This window comes from Heteronotia binoei, chromosome 15 (genome assembly GCF_032191835.1).
Source record: "Heteronotia binoei isolate CCM8104 ecotype False Entrance Well chromosome 15, APGP_CSIRO_Hbin_v1, whole genome shotgun sequence".
In the NCBI taxonomy this organism is placed as follows: Eukaryota; Metazoa; Chordata; class Lepidosauria; order Squamata; family Gekkonidae; genus Heteronotia; species Heteronotia binoei.
In genome coordinates this window covers 47,169,974-47,186,880 of record NC_083237.1, presented here as the reverse complement: position 1 = coordinate 47,186,880, position 16,907 = coordinate 47,169,974, and the positions used below count along the sequence as shown (strand labels likewise).

Below are 16,907 nucleotides of genomic sequence, written 5' to 3'. Positions count from 1 at the left end.
TGGGGGCCTGATTTGGTCCCTGAGCCACATGTTTGACACCCCTGCTCTGTGGCATTGTACCCCACTGAGGTCCCCATCCTCCCTAAACCCTTCCCTCCACAAGTTTCCCAAAAATCTCCAGGAATTTCCCCACCCAGAGCTGACAACCCTAGCATGCATCTTAATCCATGAGAACCAGAGCCCTGAAAAATCAAATGGCTGCTTCATGCACACCAAAGTTGTGTTCCAGTGCCCTCCATTTTCCTCAGGATAACCACATGGTTCCATCTTTGATCGATCTGAGGCCTCATTAAAACCATTTTCCTTTTTAAAAATCATGTCAGGCTTTTGAAAAAAGGAACACGCAATATCATTGAGCCATCTTTTATTCCACATTATGAAGCTGTTTTATCTCTGTTTTTAAATACTGCTATTTTATCCTGTATTTCTGAGAATAGCCTTAGATATCCTTGATGTAACCCACTTTTAAAGCCTCTTGCCCAAAAGGCATGATTTAAAAGAAGAAGAAGAAGAAGAAGAAAAAAGGTGATATTACAATGCCAAATAGTTTTGCTCTGTTTTTAAGCTGCCATTTATATCATGATGGAGCAAATTCTACTGAAAAGAACACAGGTTATGCATCCTAAAATTAATTTTGTAAAACAAGCTGGAATTATATCAGGCAACTTGGAAAGTGAGACATTTTCACATCCTCTTTAAGAAAAACCCTTGATGGGCAAGACCTTGAAGGATTCTTTAACTGCTTATTTGTACCAGCACCATCAGTTAGGGACATGAGACACCAGCCTGCAGGTCAACTAATTTATCAATGGCTGCTCTACATCAGTTAAATTAGTGCAAGTTGGTTTTAACAGTCAGCCTACTATCACTACCATTGCTCGGGGTAAATCCACTTTGGCTTCAAACTTAGTTTCATTTATCCTCAATTTACAGTAAAAATTGAATTTATAACAAACATTGTAGCCTATCTTTCTGTCGATGGGGTTCCAAAGCAGAATACATTGTTCTCTCCATTTTATCCTCATGCTACAACTCTCTAACAACCCATGCTGAGAATGTGTGACTGGCCAAAGGTCAACCAGCAACCTTCAGAAGTAGATGGGAGACTGCAGCTTGCATCTCCTCGATTGAGGTCCGATATTCTAAATCCTGGTCCATTCTGGCTACGATAGCTCAGGCAGTCCTTAAACTTCCTTTTTTTTTTTTTTTTAGGGAGGGGATATTTTCCCCTGTCCCTGCCTGTGCTGCCTAAGTAAAGTAAGTAAGGTTCCATTGCAAATAGCATGGGAGTGCAAGGCTTTCACAGGATAACATGGGCTTTGTTGTTCAGTTGCACAGTCAAGTCCAACTCTTTGTGACCCCATGGACACACCGTGGCCCTCCTGTTTTTCACCATCCTCTGAAGTCTGCTCAAATTCGTGTTTGTTACATTAGTAATGCTGTCCAGCCATCTCATCTTTTGCTGTCCCCTTCTTTTGCCTTCTGTCTTTCTTAGCATCAGGATCTTCTCCAGGGAGTGCTCCCTTCTCATTTGATGGCCAAAGTATTTGAGCTTCAGCTTCAGCATCTGACCTTCCAAGAAACAGTCTGGGTTGATTTCCCTTAGGACTGACTGATTTGATCTTCTTGCAGTCCAAGGGATTCTCAAGATTCTTCTCCAGCACCACAGCTCAAAAGCATCTATTCTTCTATGCTCAGCCTTCCTTATGGTCCAGCTCTCACAGCCATACATTACTACTGGGAATACCATCGCTTTGACTATACGGACTTTTGTTGGCAGGGTGATGTCTCTACTTTTTATTGTACTGCCCAGGTTCACCATAGCTGTTTTCCCAAGGAGCAAACGTCTTTTAATTTCATGGCTACAGTCACCATCTGCAGTGATCTTGGATCCCAGAAATGTGAAGTCTGTCACTACTTCCATGTCTTCCCCTTCTATTTGCCAAGGTGTGATGGGATCGGATGCCATGATAGTTTTTTTGATGTTGAGTTTCAAACCTACTTTTGTGCTCTCCTCTTTCACCCTCAACAAGAGGTTCTTTAGGTCCTCCTCATTTTCTGCCATTAGAGGGGTGTCATCTGCATATCTCAGGTTGTTGATGTTTTTCCTGGCAATCTTAATTCCGGTTTCTGCTTCATCCAGGCCAGCTTTCCGCTTGATGTACTCTGCATATAAATTAAATAAGCAGGGTGACAATATACATCTTTGTCAAACTCCTTTTTCTATTCTAAACCAATCAGTTGTTCCATATCCCGTTCTGACAGTTGCTTCTTGACCCTTATACAGGTTTCTCAGGAGACATGTGAGATGGTCTGGTATTCCCATCTCTTTAAGGACTTGCCACGGTTTGTTGTGATCCACACAATCAAAGGCTTTAGCGTAGTCAATGAAACAGAAATAGATGTTTTTCTGATACTTCCGTGCTTTCTCCATAATTGCCATCTCCATAATTGCCAATTGCCATTCTTCATAATTGCCAAATTGCCATCGAATGTTGGCAATTTGATCTCCAGTTCCTCTGCCTCTCCGAAACCCAGCTTGAACTTCTGGTAGTTCCCGATCGACATACTCCTGAAGCCTAGCTTGTAGGATCTTTAACATGACCTTGCTGGCATGTGAAATGAGTGCAATGGAGAGACAGTTTGAACGTTCTTTGGCATTACCCTTGTTTGGGATTGGAATATAAACTGACCTTTTCCAATCCTGTGGCCACTGTTGCATTTTCCAAATTTGTTGACATAATGTGTGCATTACTTTAACAGCATCATCTTTTAGGACTTTAAATAGCTCAACTGGGATACCGTCATCTCCGCTCGCTTTGTTGTTAGTAATGCTTTCTAAGGCCCATTTGACTTCACACTCCAGGATGTCTGGCTCATGGTCAGCGATTTCACTGTCATGGTTGTCAAGGACATTGAGATCCTTGTTGTATAATTCTTCTGTATATTCTTGCCACCTCTTCCTGATCTCTTCTGCTTCTGTTAGGTCCCTACAATTTTTGTCCTTTATCATGACCATCTTTGCACAAAACGTTCCCTTGATTTCTCCAATTTTCTTGAAGAGATCTCTTGTCTTTCCCATTCTATTATTTTCCTCTATATTGCTTTGCATTGTTCCTTCAGGAGGGCCTCTTTATATCTCCTTGCTGTTCTCTGAAAATCTGCATTCAGTTGGGTGAATTTTTCCTTTTCATCTTTGCCTTTCACTTTCCTTCTTTCCTCAGCTATTTGTAAAGCCTCATCAGACAGCCACTTTGCTTTCTTGCATTTTCTTTTCTTTGGGATGGTGCTGATTGCTGCCTTCTGTACAATGTCATGAACCTCCATTCATAGTTCTTCAGGCACTCTTTCTATCAACTCTAGTTCCTTAAACCTATTCTTCACTTCCACTGTATATTCATAAGGGATGTGATCAAGGTCAAACCTGAATGGCCTAATGGCTTCCCCAGTTTTCTTCAGTTTAAGCCTGAATTTTGCAGTGAGTAGCTCATGATCTGAGCCACAGTCAGTTCCAGGTCTTTTTTTTGCTGACTGTAAGGAGCTTCTCCATCTTTGACTGCAGAATATATAATCAATCTGATTTCTGTGTTGCCCATCAGGTGATGTCCATGTGTACAGTCACCTTTTAGGTTTTTGGAAGAGGGTATTCGCTATGACCAGCTTGTTCTCTTGACAAAACTCTATTAGCCTTTGCCCAGCTTCATTTTGTTCTCCAAGGCCAAACTTGTCAGTTGTTCTGGTTACCTTTTGACTCCCTACTTTGGCATTCCAGTCCCCTATGATGAGGATATCTTTTTTGGGTGTTAATTCTAGAAGGTGTTGTAGATCTTCATAGAACTGATCCACTTCAGCCTCTTCTGCATCAGTGGTTGGGGAATAGACTTGGATTACTGTGATATTGAATGGTTTGCCTTAGATACGGACCAAGATCATTCTGTCATTTTTGAGATCGTATCCCATTACTGCCTTCCTCACTCTCTTGTTAACTATAAAGGCCACACCATTTCTTCTATGGGACTCTTGTCCACAGTAATAGATGTAGTGATCCTCTGAGTTAAATTCACCCATTCCCATCCATTTTAGTTCACTGATTCCCAAGATGTCGATGTTCAGTCTTGCCATCTCTTGTTTGACTACATCCAGCTTACCTTGATTCATAGATCTTACATTCCACGTTCCAATGCAGTATAGTTCTTTGCAGCATCGGACTGTTCTTTCACCATCAGACACATCCACAGCTGAGCATCCTTTCAGCTTTGGCCCAGCAGCTTCACTCTTTCTGTGGTTACTTTGGACTTGCCCACCGCTCTTCCCCAGTAGCATATTGGGCACCTTCTGACATACTGTATCAAAAGCCAAGTATTTTTTTTCCTATTTGCAATTACAGTTACCTCAAGAGGACAGAAAAATAATGAGGAAAAATAATAATAAACAATATATATTTTAAATCTATTCTGATTTCCATTTATGTTATATTCCTTGTATATAATAAGCACTGCCATAAATTAAGATTAATAGGCTGATTACGCATCAGCCTTTGTCCCAGTCTCGTTCGTGGCTCTCACGTTTGCACGGGGCAGGGAGCAAGCAGGGAACACGCAGCCCCACTCCAGAGATGCCAGTGCAGAATCTGGGGAAAAGAGCCACCGTGAGGAGCCCCACACAGTAAGGAATTGGCTGCAGTTTACCAAACCTCAAACAATCTTAATCTGATGGTGGTTAAAGTATATACACCCCACCCGCACATGGGTTTTCAAGGCAAGTGAGAAACAGAGGTGGTTAGCCACTGTCTTCCTTTGTAAAGTCTTCCTTAGTGGCCTCGCTTCAAAGTACCAACCCTGTTCAGCTTCCAAGGTCTGACAAGATCAGGCTATACCATGCAGCCTTCTTTCACCTCACAAAAATACCTGTCATCCAGTATTTTTTTTTCTGGGTTTTTTTTCTGGCAATGAAAATTCTAGACTGTCTGGGTCAATACTGGACACCTGGCAACCTTCACTCTTTCTTTCTTTCTTTCTTTCTTTCTTTCTTTCTTTCTTTCTTTCTTTCTTTCTTTCTTTCTTTCTTTCTTTCTTTCTTTCTTTCTTTCTTTCTTTCTTTCTTTCTTTCTTTCTTTCTTTCTTTCTTTCTTTCTTTCTTTCTTTCTTTCTTTCTTTCTTTCCTTGACTTCATATTGCACTTCCTCCCTAAGTCAAAGTAATCAAAATGTAAAACCCACTGAAGGAAGGCAGGAGATAAAGAGATACAATGGAAAGTCATAAAGGTACAGCTGAGGTAATAAAGCAGCGGTAAGGACTGGGATGTGCAAGATATTAGCACCAACACTGAGGTATGAATCCCAAGTCTCTATTAAGCACAAGGGGAAGGTACAGTGCCTTAAATTTGTTAATTAAATTTGATGCTTGAAATCATTTATGACAGACATAGCCTGCTTCTTGCCCAAGAAGAGTAAAGCAGTGGGAGAAAGTCCATGGAAAAGGGTGGGAAAGGGAGACAGACTGAGGGTTTCTACAGCAGTCTCATTTTCTTCTGTTTTCTATTCCGTTTATATTGCTGAAAACCAGAAGCATTGATTGGGTAAAAGAATCTCAAAAACTTACTTATCTTAAGGGAAGACTAAATCCACCCCATTTGCCATCAAGAAAAAAGAGGCTGCTTATTAAAGTTTATGCAAATTATAGTTTTGCATAGTAATAATACAAAAACTGTTAACTTTTTGGGGGGAGAATTGTTCTATATTCAGGTTTGTCTTGATTTTGATGAAATGCAGGGCTTTTTTGTAGCAGGAACTCATTTGCATATTAGGCCACACCCCCTGATGTAGCCACTCCTCCTGGAGCTTACAGTAGGCCCTGTAAGAAGAGCCCTCTAAGCTCTTGGAGGATTGCCTACATCAGGGGTGTATGGCCTAATAAGCATTGCAAAGGAATTCCTGCTACAAATAAATTATTGCTTCCTACCTAGCTGCAGTACTGCAGTCCTAAGTTCTGCTCACGACCTGAGTTCGATCCTGTTGGAAGCTGGGTTCAAGGAGCTGGCTTGAGGTTGACTCAGCCTTCCATCCTTTCGAGGTCGGTAAAATGAGTACCCAGCTTGCTGGGGGGGGGAAGTGTAATGACCAGGGAAGGCAATGGCAAACCACCCCATAAAAAGTCTGCCGTGAAAACGTGAAAGCAATGTCACCCCTGAGTCGGAAATGACTGGTGCTTGCACAGGGGACTACCTTCACCTTTACCTAGCATAAAGAAGCTGTCATTTTCTCCCTTCTTTCTGAGCAGCTTTTTTCTTCTCTGCTTTCCTTTGTTGCGGGATTTAGCATCCAGATGGTGCATCACCACACGATCCACGACAACACAGAGGAGCTGCGGGAAATGGCCAGCATCCGGGATGTACCCCGGCCCCTCTCCACCTTGCCCATGTTCAACATCCGCACGGGTGAGCGGATCAACCCCATGCAGAGCAGCCGCTACGATAGTGCCCAGGTGCCTCTCATCTTGGCTCAACAGTGAACCTTTGCTCAGGTTTGTATGGCAGCCACTGCACCGCCATGTCGACTTACTGCTTATGATATGCAAAGCTCTGTACAAAACCATGCTTACACAGGGTAATGGATGAACAAGATGGGAATGGGAAGGATGGTGTACCTCAGTAATAAACTATGGATGGGGGTCCAGTGGAAATCGGGAAGAGAAGGTTTCTAAAAAGAAAGGTGTCGCATTCAAAACTGCCTAGGAATAACTCCTTCTGACCTTCCATTGCCCTAATTATAGATATCTGTTGATAATACTGCTGTTAGCTTCCAGTTCCCTGTCTACAGTCCCTGGCTCTTTGGTTTTCCATTCCAGCTATAAATACTGATGGTTTGAATAACTCTTCATCCTAAAATAAACTTCGGTCTACCCTCAGTCATTCTGAGGTACAATCCCCTGCAATGATAAACTAGTGCCAGATCCAAAACTGTTTTTTTGTGCAAAACAGAGGGGCCCCCTCAACTGCCATTGGATTGTCTGGCTCAGGGCTTTTTTTGTAGCAGGAACTCATTTGCATATTGAGCCACACCCCCTTGATGTAGCCAATCCTCCTGGAGCTTACAGTAAACTCTTGGAGGATTGGCTACCTCAGGGGTGTGTGGCCTAATATGCAAAAGAGTTCCTGCTACAAAAAAACCCTGTTTTGTTGTTCAGTTGCACAGTCGAGTCTGACTTTTTGTGACCCCATGGACAAAGTCACGCCAGGCCCTCCTGTCTTCCGCCATCTTCCGAAGTCTGCTCAAATTTGTGTTTGTTACATCAGTAATGCTGTCCAGCCATCTCATCTTTTGCCGTCCCCTTCTTCTTTTGCCTTCTGTCTTTCCCAGCATCAAGATCTTCTCCAGTGAGTGCTCCCTTCTCATTTGGTGGCCAAAGTATTTGAGCCCTGAACTCTGGCTAAATAGCTGAAGAATAATAGGATGTTGCACCACCAAATTATCCCAATTTAAACAACATTGGGATCAGGGGATGGTACCAAGTAGATGTGTCCTTTTTAGAGCCTGTTTTATGTACAGTCTGGTGTGGTTTGTGCTTGGCAACCCTATAATTTCCCCCTTTTTTAATTAAAGGAAATTTGGCACTATTCATTTTTCTTCTCTCTCTCCTCCATTAGATCAGTGTGACAGATGAGAATTGTTCTGCTATGATCATCTCACAGTACTGTGATAATTCTGTTAGCTTGGATGGGAAACTCAAGATGGTGGCTTCTGCTTTGTTCCATGTTTTCATTTTGATAACTGTAATGACTGGGCTGAAGAACGGGATGGAGTAATGTGGTCATTCTTTGTAAGGTTGGCTTGGAATATTTTGGTTCTGTGGAATACTTTGACTCAGGTTGCTTGTAGTCATCAAAAAAGTAGGACATTTGGAGCCACTAATGCGATCTCACTGCTTGCCAGAGATTCTTGGCCAGCTCTTGCAAAATTAAAATTCCAGAATTCTTAGGTAAAACCATGGCAGTTAAAACTTACAATTTTTTTTCAAGTGTATATGCTTTTTGGTTTCCAGTTTGCACCACGAAATAATAAAAAAATTGAACCTTCTCTTTTGTGTCATTTTCTTTCTTCCACCTTTCTTCAGATTCCTCGATAAAGGGAAAACGCAAGGCATGGCTGAAACCATCGCAGTCAGGGCTTTTTTTTTTAGCAGGAATGCACAGGAACACACTTCCAGCTGGCTTTGTGTCAGGGGGTGTGGCCTAATATGCAAATGAGTCCCTGCTGGGCTTTTCCTACCAAAAGTCCTATGTGAAACAATGGTGATGTCAGGGGGTGTGGCCTAATATGCAAATGAGTTCCTGCTGGGCTTTTCTACAACCCCCCCATCACAGTTGCTGCTCACAAGGCACAGAGAATGTTTATTTAGTGTAACACCATCAGTAACACAGTCACAAAATATCTCCTTTCAAACAGTGATAGTACATAGGCCATGGGGAAGCTAGGGTCAGTCTCCCTTGGCTGTACATTCCTCGGGTGGTCTGGATGCTTCTTCCCCCAGGACTGGTGGGCTTGGTACCACCTTTCCAGGGCTCTGTGGGCTTTGGGTGGACTGCGCATCACCTCTCATGGAACTGATTACCTACCTGCATGCTGCATGAAGCTGGGCACTTTCTTGCATGGGCATGCCAAGCGCTGTTCCCCCCATGTTGGCCCTTCACATTGCTGGGCTGGCATGGTCCAAGTACGGAGGGAGGCCTTTGAACCTCCAGAAGAAGTCCTGTTAGACATAATGGCCAATCCACCCGCCCCCACTCACTCTAAATTCCATCAACCCATAAAGTAGAGGTCTGTATTCATAAAGACTTACATTTCTAAAATCTGAAGAAGAGAGCAGTGATTCATGAAAGCTCAAACCCTGCCACAAATTTTGTTAGTCTTTAACTCTTGCTCTTTTCTACTGCTACAGACAGATTGACAGATGGCTACCCATCTTGAGCAACTTCTAAAATGAGTTGTTGAGATCCAACTTTACAAAAATGAAGGGACTAGTTAAAAAGAAACTGAAAGGGAAACACAAGAAAGTCAGATCCATAGAGGATGCTTGGAAGCTATTTAAAATCGCATTAATTGAAGCCCAGACAGAATGCATTCCTCAGCTTAGGAAAGGCACTGCCAAGTTTAAAAGAATGCCTGTATGGTTAATAACACAGATCAAGGATGCTATGTAAAGAAGGCTTCTTTTAAAAAGTGGAAGTTCTGCCTAAATGAATTGAACAGAAGTTACCATAGGTGCTGGATAAATACGTAAATGGAAGTTAATAATTAGGCATGCAAAAAGAGGATTTCAAGAGCAGGTTGCTAAGAACATCAGGACAAACAATGAACATTTATTTAAATATACTGAGAGCAGGAAACCAGCCAAAGAAGCTGGATGACCAAGGAATAAAGGGACTGTTAAAGGAAGAGATGGTAGAGAAGATTTCTTTGCCTCTGTACTGTGAAATATATGGGACGTGTATGCATGCCACAGCCACTGTTTTCAAGAAAAGAGTCAGAAAAGCTGAATCAAATTGAGATGACAAGAGTTCTAGACCTAGTGGGGAAATTAAAACTGACACATCTCCAGATGCTGATAGCATGCACCTGAAAGTTCTTAAGGAACTTAAATGTAAGATTGTTGATCTACTAACCTGTTTGTGTAACCTATCACTAAATTCAGCCATTGTGTCAGAAGACTGGAGGGTCACAAATATTACACTGAGACCGATTTCCCACTAAACTTACGCTGCTCTCACTCTCCTCTTCTCCATGGGGCTGCTGCTGGATTTCACACAAACTGCCCCGGACCATCAAGTTGCTCTGTCTCTCTTCAAGTTCCCTCCACAGCAGGCAGGATCCTCTGAAAACCTGTTTCTGTCTGCCCTGGAGGGAACTTGAAAAGGGGCGGGGCAACTCGCCAGCTGGGGCACCTTGTGCAAAATCCAGCAGCCCCGCAGGGAAAAGGAGCAACAAGACCAAAACAAGGTGAGTGGGAAACTGGTCTGAATTTTAAAAAGGGTTCAGAGGGGGACAGCTAGGCACTTTTATCTGTGGGTATAATAGTAATCACGTACCCTTTTGCCAGCCTCATTATATCTACATAAGCACATGAGTCCTACAATAATGACTTTCCTACATATCTAGCATGCACACAAAAACACACATACAAATACAGCTTCAACATATACATAGGCTATTGGCATAATTTAAAACAAATATACATTCAGAAAGCACATGCTTACAACATGGTCACACAGTAGTCCCTAAGAAATCATCGTCCAGTTGCCCATACCACATCCTCATCTTTCATACAGACAGAGAAATGGCAGCTCTGGACCTATTGTTCTTCCTACAGCACCTTTGACAAAACACATCATTGGATCCAACCAGGGTTTTCACTTAATCTTTCCCAATTCCCATCCATACTACAGCTCCCGTTTGTACATCGAAGTTCCATGATTCTCAGGCATAGCCTTTTAGAGTAGTCAAAGAAAATGCCTTCTTACTTTTCCCCAGCAGAAAAAAAAATGGTGCATCCAACCCATATCCATGAACACACCTAAGCCTTAGATGCACAGGTGTGCAAATCCATGTATCTTTCCAAATGTTCAATGCTCTTGCTTACTGTCAAGTGTGTGTATATATATGTATGTAATAGTGTATATTGTTACATAATGACACAATTGAAGCCCTGCTTCATCAAACATCCCAGCTCCATAGTCCTTATTTTTTTAAAAACAAACTGTAAAGATAGAATATACAAAACAGGCAAAGGAATTTCTTTATTTCACTTGTCCAAACAGAGCAGATGTATGCAGGCAACACTCCACGTTTCACAGTACCCTTTGTCAGAGTTGGACTGAGAAGTGGTACAATTTTACATATTGTGTGTGTTGACTGTCACGCTAGTCTCTAAGCACACAACTTATCCTCTCTCTCTCTCACACACACACACACTCACCCCCTGTCAAACTCAAAACTGAAGCAAAGGATTAACTCAAACAATGACAAATGAACTTCCAAATGGTGAGATGAAATTGATTTTTTTTTAAAAAATAGAAGAAATTATGTCATAAATCTGTAGTGCTGGAAAGAATCCAAGACAATCTAATTTATATCCCACAAATCTGATGTGTTCAATAGCTGGTTAGGAGCGGGCAAAACATCTGATCCTGGGGTCCTTCTTCTCTTCCATCCATAAGAATGGACTCCCTTTCTTCCTTCTGGTCAGGCAAACAGTCTTTTCCACCTCTTCTTTGCCCAGGGACACTCAGGGATGCAAAATCTCTGAAGAATGCCACGGCCATTCAGCAATCCAACACACAGCCCGAACAAATGCAGCATGTTGCTTTGATTGCCTTTCCATTCAAGCAGATGCAAAGCTGCCTGCAGTCACTGAGAGCACTTGCAAAGCCGTCATGTCCACAATGCAAGATTCAACTCTTCTGTCCTCTCATCTCTAATCCAAACTCATCAGTTTTGTAGGTTTTCCAGCACACTTCAAATTGTACTTGGGAAAATGATTCCTCCTCCCTCAAAGGTGACAAAGGCTATTTCTCTAGATGTGCCTGCAGCTGTTGTGGGTGCTCATTGGCTGGTGCCTGTGACATCATCAGAGCTGTAGTCCCTGCCTCCAAATCTCTGGAACAACTATGTGGCCGTTTTTAAAGCTGCATTTAATAAGACAAAAGCATTACATCTTACATATGCAGAGTCTTAATTTTGAAACTCAAAGTGGTCTTTAAGAATGATGTACCTAAAACACACACCTGATCCTTTTTGAGAACACAATGCTGCCTCTCTCATACCCTTTCACAGTGATGCTCCGACATGTCAAGAGTATTTTCTCATTTCTTAAAATCCGTTATTTCCATTGAACAGATTGCACATTCTTCCTTTCTAGCATGAAAGTGGATCATCTCCTGGACTCCCCCAGTAAACAAGTTTTAACCTCTGCCGCAAGTTTATCCTCAGTCTCTGACTCCTCTTTTGTTCTGTTTACAAGGTTATCTAGCTTCAGAAGCAGGATTGGGATTACAGCCACCTTAACCGAAAGGGAGAATTTTTGCTTTTGTTGTTCCCGGAAGACTATACAACAACAGGGCTGCTTGCTCAGCAAGTTCAGGAAAATGCTTGTTGATGTCTCAGAGAAGGAGTGCCAGGTGGAGGGCCGCTAGCCAGCAAAGACACAAAAGACTCATTGTAAGGGGATAGCTGCAGCATCAAAAGGGCTCTGTTACAATTCTTCCAGTCTGCAAACTCATCTTGCAAACAAGAATCACAGCTGCTTGGAAGTAAATGGAAGAGGAAGTCGTCTGGTACAGGGATGGGTATAACAAGGGTCCCAAATTCAGGCATCCTCGTAATCCTTATTACTGCTTTTAAAATAATATATAGGACCCCCAATAAAATAAGTCAGAAAAGGAAGGAAAGAAGTCAGTTATTGCCTGCAGACATATTTAATTTTTAATGCTAGAACAAGGAACAGCTAGATTGGGGCAGGCATTCTTTTTGGCTGCAATGTCCTCAAACCCACAAAGTCTCACTGTGCAAATGTTGATGTGCTGGCAAATGAGTTCCTGCTGGGCTTTTTCTACAAACAAAAGCTCTGCATAGGTACCTCATAGGGCATGCCCCTGATGAGGGGGCATTGGAGGAAGGGCCGTAACTAGTGGGGGGTGGGGCAAGTGCCCCCAGTGAACATGCAGCGCCCCCACCCAATCTCCCCCAATCTTCCTTTTTAAGTGAAAGCGAAGATTGAGTAAGATTGGGTGGGGGTGCTACATATTCAATAGGGAGTGCCACCTCCAGCAAACACACGCTACAACCCTGATTGGAGGAATTCTGGGTCACCCCATCCCACACCTCAGACAATCTTTTATTAGGTTAGGGAGAGCCAAGAAGGAAGGGCTAGGCCATGTTGTTGCAGCCCAAGGACTGGTCTATGTCCTAATATTTCACTCGTGACTTGGAGGGCATTCAAGTGATAATGCTGTATGTTTTGTAGTTGGTACTGAATTTAAGGTTGGTAAGCTTGGTAAGCAGAAGGTCCCAGGTTCAATCCCTGGCATCTCCAAAAAGGGGTCCAGGCAAATAGGTGTGAAAAACCTCAGCTTGAGACCCTGGAGAGCCGCTGCCAGTCTGAGAAGACAATACTGACTTTGATGGACCAAGGGTCTGATTCAGTATAAGGCAGCTTCATATGTTCATATATGTTCAAGGTTAACCACCACAGAACTAGGCTTTGAACTGTATTTTCTGAATTTCTAACTAGAACCTAATGTGGATCTTCCACAGATGGCTGTGAGAAAGGTAAATGATCAGTAGGAATTAGATGAAGAATGTTGGGGGATAAATTGATTAAGGAGGGTCAGAGTGAAGCTAGGCTGGGTTTGCTGACTTTGGTGGTTGGTTTGCAAGGGGCTTACGGTTGCCAAATCTAACTAAAAAAATATCTGGGGACTTTGGGGATGGAACCGGGAGACTTTGGGGGTGGAGCCATGAGACATTCTCATTCCCTAAAATAAATAAATAAAAATACAGCAGTGCAGTTCCCCTGAATACAGTCTTCATTTCCTTGTTTCCCAAGCAGCTGATTGCACTTCCACTTCCATTCTCTCTCTCTCACACACACACAAACATAGAGGCACAGAGCAGCCAAAATAAACACAGTTTGGAAGCACACACTTTCTGGTCTCACTGGGGCAATTTTTTTCACCATGGGAGTTGTTGACTGTTCTATACTCAATCCAGTTCGTCAGACTAACACAGGGAAACCAGAGGTTACAATTTTAGTGTGCAAATGGCTTCTTAAAGGACTGGAAAACAAATTGAGGTTCTGGGCTCCTTCCCTTCCCTTTCAACAGGCATGTTGTTCTGGAGGCTTGCCCTGCTCCCATTCAGCCTGGCTCAAAGATTTAAAGGCACATGCACCTTTCTAGAAGAAAGCTGTTCCCAGCATCTTCTTAAACCTTCTGAGGTTTGAAGGTACACAGTGGCTGTTGGGGAGGGGTGTCCCTCCGCCAGTCAGCTGACTGGGGGCAGGAAAGAGCCTGCCATACCGCGAGATCCCCTGCTGGGAGCTGGCAAGCCTAAAGGGGCTTAAAGAATAAAGACTTCCAGGTAGAGGTGCAAGCCAACCTCCAGGTGGGACCTGGGGATCCCCCAGAATTCCAGCTCATCTGCAGGCTGCAGAGATCAGTTCCGCTTCAGAAAATGGATGCTTTGGAGGATGGACTCTGGGGCATTTTACCACACTGAGGCTCCATACCCAAATCTCTAGAAGTTTCCCAACCTGGATCTCGCAACCCTACTCCTCCCATCTTGTGCCAGTAGCTGGGGGTGCCTGGCAATCCTACTTCCAGGTGAAGGCAGGATCACAGACAGAAACTGCAGTCTATTTTTCTTCCCTACCCAACTTAGGCTTTCAGATTTTCCAGGCAACCACTGGATGTTTTGATAATGCAAAAGAACCTGCATTCATTGTTTTGTTTTGTTTTTTTAAAACCCTAACATATTCTCGAGCAACAGCAGGCACTAGCTGTGTTATGCTCCCTTCTCAACCAGGCCTCCTTGGAAGGAGTAAATTTTTGCTGTGTGTGATGTCTCCAGCATATATTTCCCATTTACAAAGCACTCTTTGAAGCAAAGAGGCCTTCTAGCTAACTCCTCCTGAATGAGGGCCATTGAACACCGTCCGGTTTTCTTGGCACAGTGACGGGGAGCATGCCATCTCACTTTTGATTTCTCTCCTCCCCTTTCTGAAATCATCAGGTAAGAAAGCAAAAAGGACCAGAAAGTTCAACCCATTTCCAACCATCTGCAGAGAGTGGAGAGAGAAAGAAGCAGCAGAAAGGTATATGAGGGGGCTGAATTTAGTGCAATGGAAAAGGAGATGGAAGACATGGAGAATTGAAAAAGAGGAGAAATAAATCCAAGGAAGAAAGAACATTGGAGGTTGGGGTGAAACAAATATCTTGGGATATTAAGAAGAGAGAAAGCGCCATAGAATCTTAGAGACTGGCTCATTCCTTGTGGTCACAGCTTTTGTAGGCCGGAGCCTAGGATTTGATTTGTATGTTGGCTTGTTTTCCATATAATTTGGAATAATATAAAAAAATTGCACTGGCACATACACAGAGCATTTTTTTTCCTTGTTGGTAGTATGATTTCCAGGTTCTCTCTTCAAAGAAATGAACAAAGATCTTTCTTCGGCCTACTGAACAATGAAGGGGAGTGGTGGTTTCTGACACATGGAAATGATGTATTTCCATATTTTGAGGGAAAAGTGGCTTTAATTTCTGGAATAAATATGCCTTCCTTTGAAAGAAGGATTGCATTTTCTTGGTCACACAGGAGAAGTGGGCCATGTGAGGAATCAAGAGAGGATTAAGGAGAGATAAACTAACACTTTTTGAAAAAGAAATTCCTTGTCCCGTTTTTTATGGTGGATTATTCCCTGGAAGTTTCTGCTTTTGACAGAAGCCTTGTGAAGGATTCTCTTCTCTGGCATTTGGGTGAGTCTAAAGCTTTTGCCGTCATTTATCATTACTGGACAAGGGTGCTTTTTCCACCTCGGTATTCAAAATAACTACTATTCTACCTAACCAAGTGACTGGGTGGTCATATTTTGTTGTCTTCTGCCTTCATAACCATCTTGCTGGGGGCAGGCGTGTGTGTGCTTGGCAGCTAACATGTTGTAGAAGCAGGGAATCCTTGTGGAGAAAATAAAAACACTGAAGCATTTAGAGATAGCATACAAAATTAAATTTGGTAAATGATGTAGTTGCAAGCTGGATATGCCAACCTTTTCACTTCTGCTCCTGGTCTCTGACAGCAGCAGGAGTGCCTAGAAATTTAGGAGGTGAGGATTTTCTTGGCAGCGAAGCCAAATGATGAAAAAAATGCAACACCACTTAATTTCCGAATGAATGGCACAGGAAAAGGATCCATTTTAAAAGGTGGCAGGCCTACAAGTGGTAGCAGCATAGGGAGTGGGAGGACTTGGGTGGGGGGGAAATTGGCCAGTTGTAGAAGAGGAAAGGAAAGGGGGCAGAGAGGGAATATCAGGCATAAAAGAACAGAGTAAAAATGAGACAAAGATAACCATGCGAATTGAGAAATCTGTAAGCAAAGAAAGGATAATTGCAAGATGGCCTTTCTTGGACTCCTTTCATCTTCTAGGACTTGTCTACATTGCAAATTTAAAATTGGTTTTACTGCCATGGCTTCTCTCCAAAACCCTCTTAGACACGAGCTACCTGTTTGTGTTTTTAAAGATTTCGGTTCCCTGAATCAAACTCAGATTTCCCTCACCTGCACAGCAGCTGTGGGGAATTCCTTTTTTTCCTTTTTTTAATTGAGAATTCATTTTGTCATGGTGGGAGGAGCCATTTTTCCTTGTGGAAACAGTACTGGTGTAGAATTATTTCCCAGTTTTTGCTGCTCCACATGCGCAGAATACCACATGTGGATCAGCAAAATCAGGGAAATAACTATTTTCCCCCATAGGAAAAATGACTGGCAGAGTTCTGAGTCCATTTGAGTTCTCCTTAAAAAAAAAAATTCCCTGAAGCTGCTTTGGGTCCAAGGGGTACCTGAGTTGGTTCCAGAGAGAGAACCCAGACTCAGTTCTTTAAAAAACACAAACATTTAGTTTGGCCCTAACCGGAAGTTAGATTTCTCTTCAACAGAAAATCCTCAGCAGCTTTTACAAGATTATGTTTTTGTAAATTCCTGGCCAGGATAGCTAACATCACAGCATTCCAAAATAGTTTACATTTGAAGTGTAGACAAGCCTGATAAAATGTAGGAAGCCCTTCCCTGTCCCGACCCCCTCCCGCCAACAACCCAACCGACCACCTGCCTTGCATGACAGAAAAGTCTGAAGAACAACTGG

The 16,907-nt window shown here is 42.8% G+C and overlaps 1 protein-coding gene across 1 annotated transcript in view; it reads left to right on the top strand.

Annotated features, from left to right (window-relative positions):
- The window catches only part of SGCA (sarcoglycan alpha), a 42,781-nt gene extending 36,255 nt beyond the window's left edge, over window positions 1-6,526 (top strand). The window contains exon 9 of the mRNA XM_060256386.1: window positions 6,317-6,526. Within this exon, the coding sequence (XP_060112369.1) occupies window positions 6,317-6,509 (193 nt within the window). The 3' untranslated portion in view covers window positions 6,510-6,526. The remainder of the gene's footprint in view (window positions 1-6,316) is intronic.
- The last annotated feature ends 10,381 nt before the right edge of the window (window positions 6,527-16,907 follow it).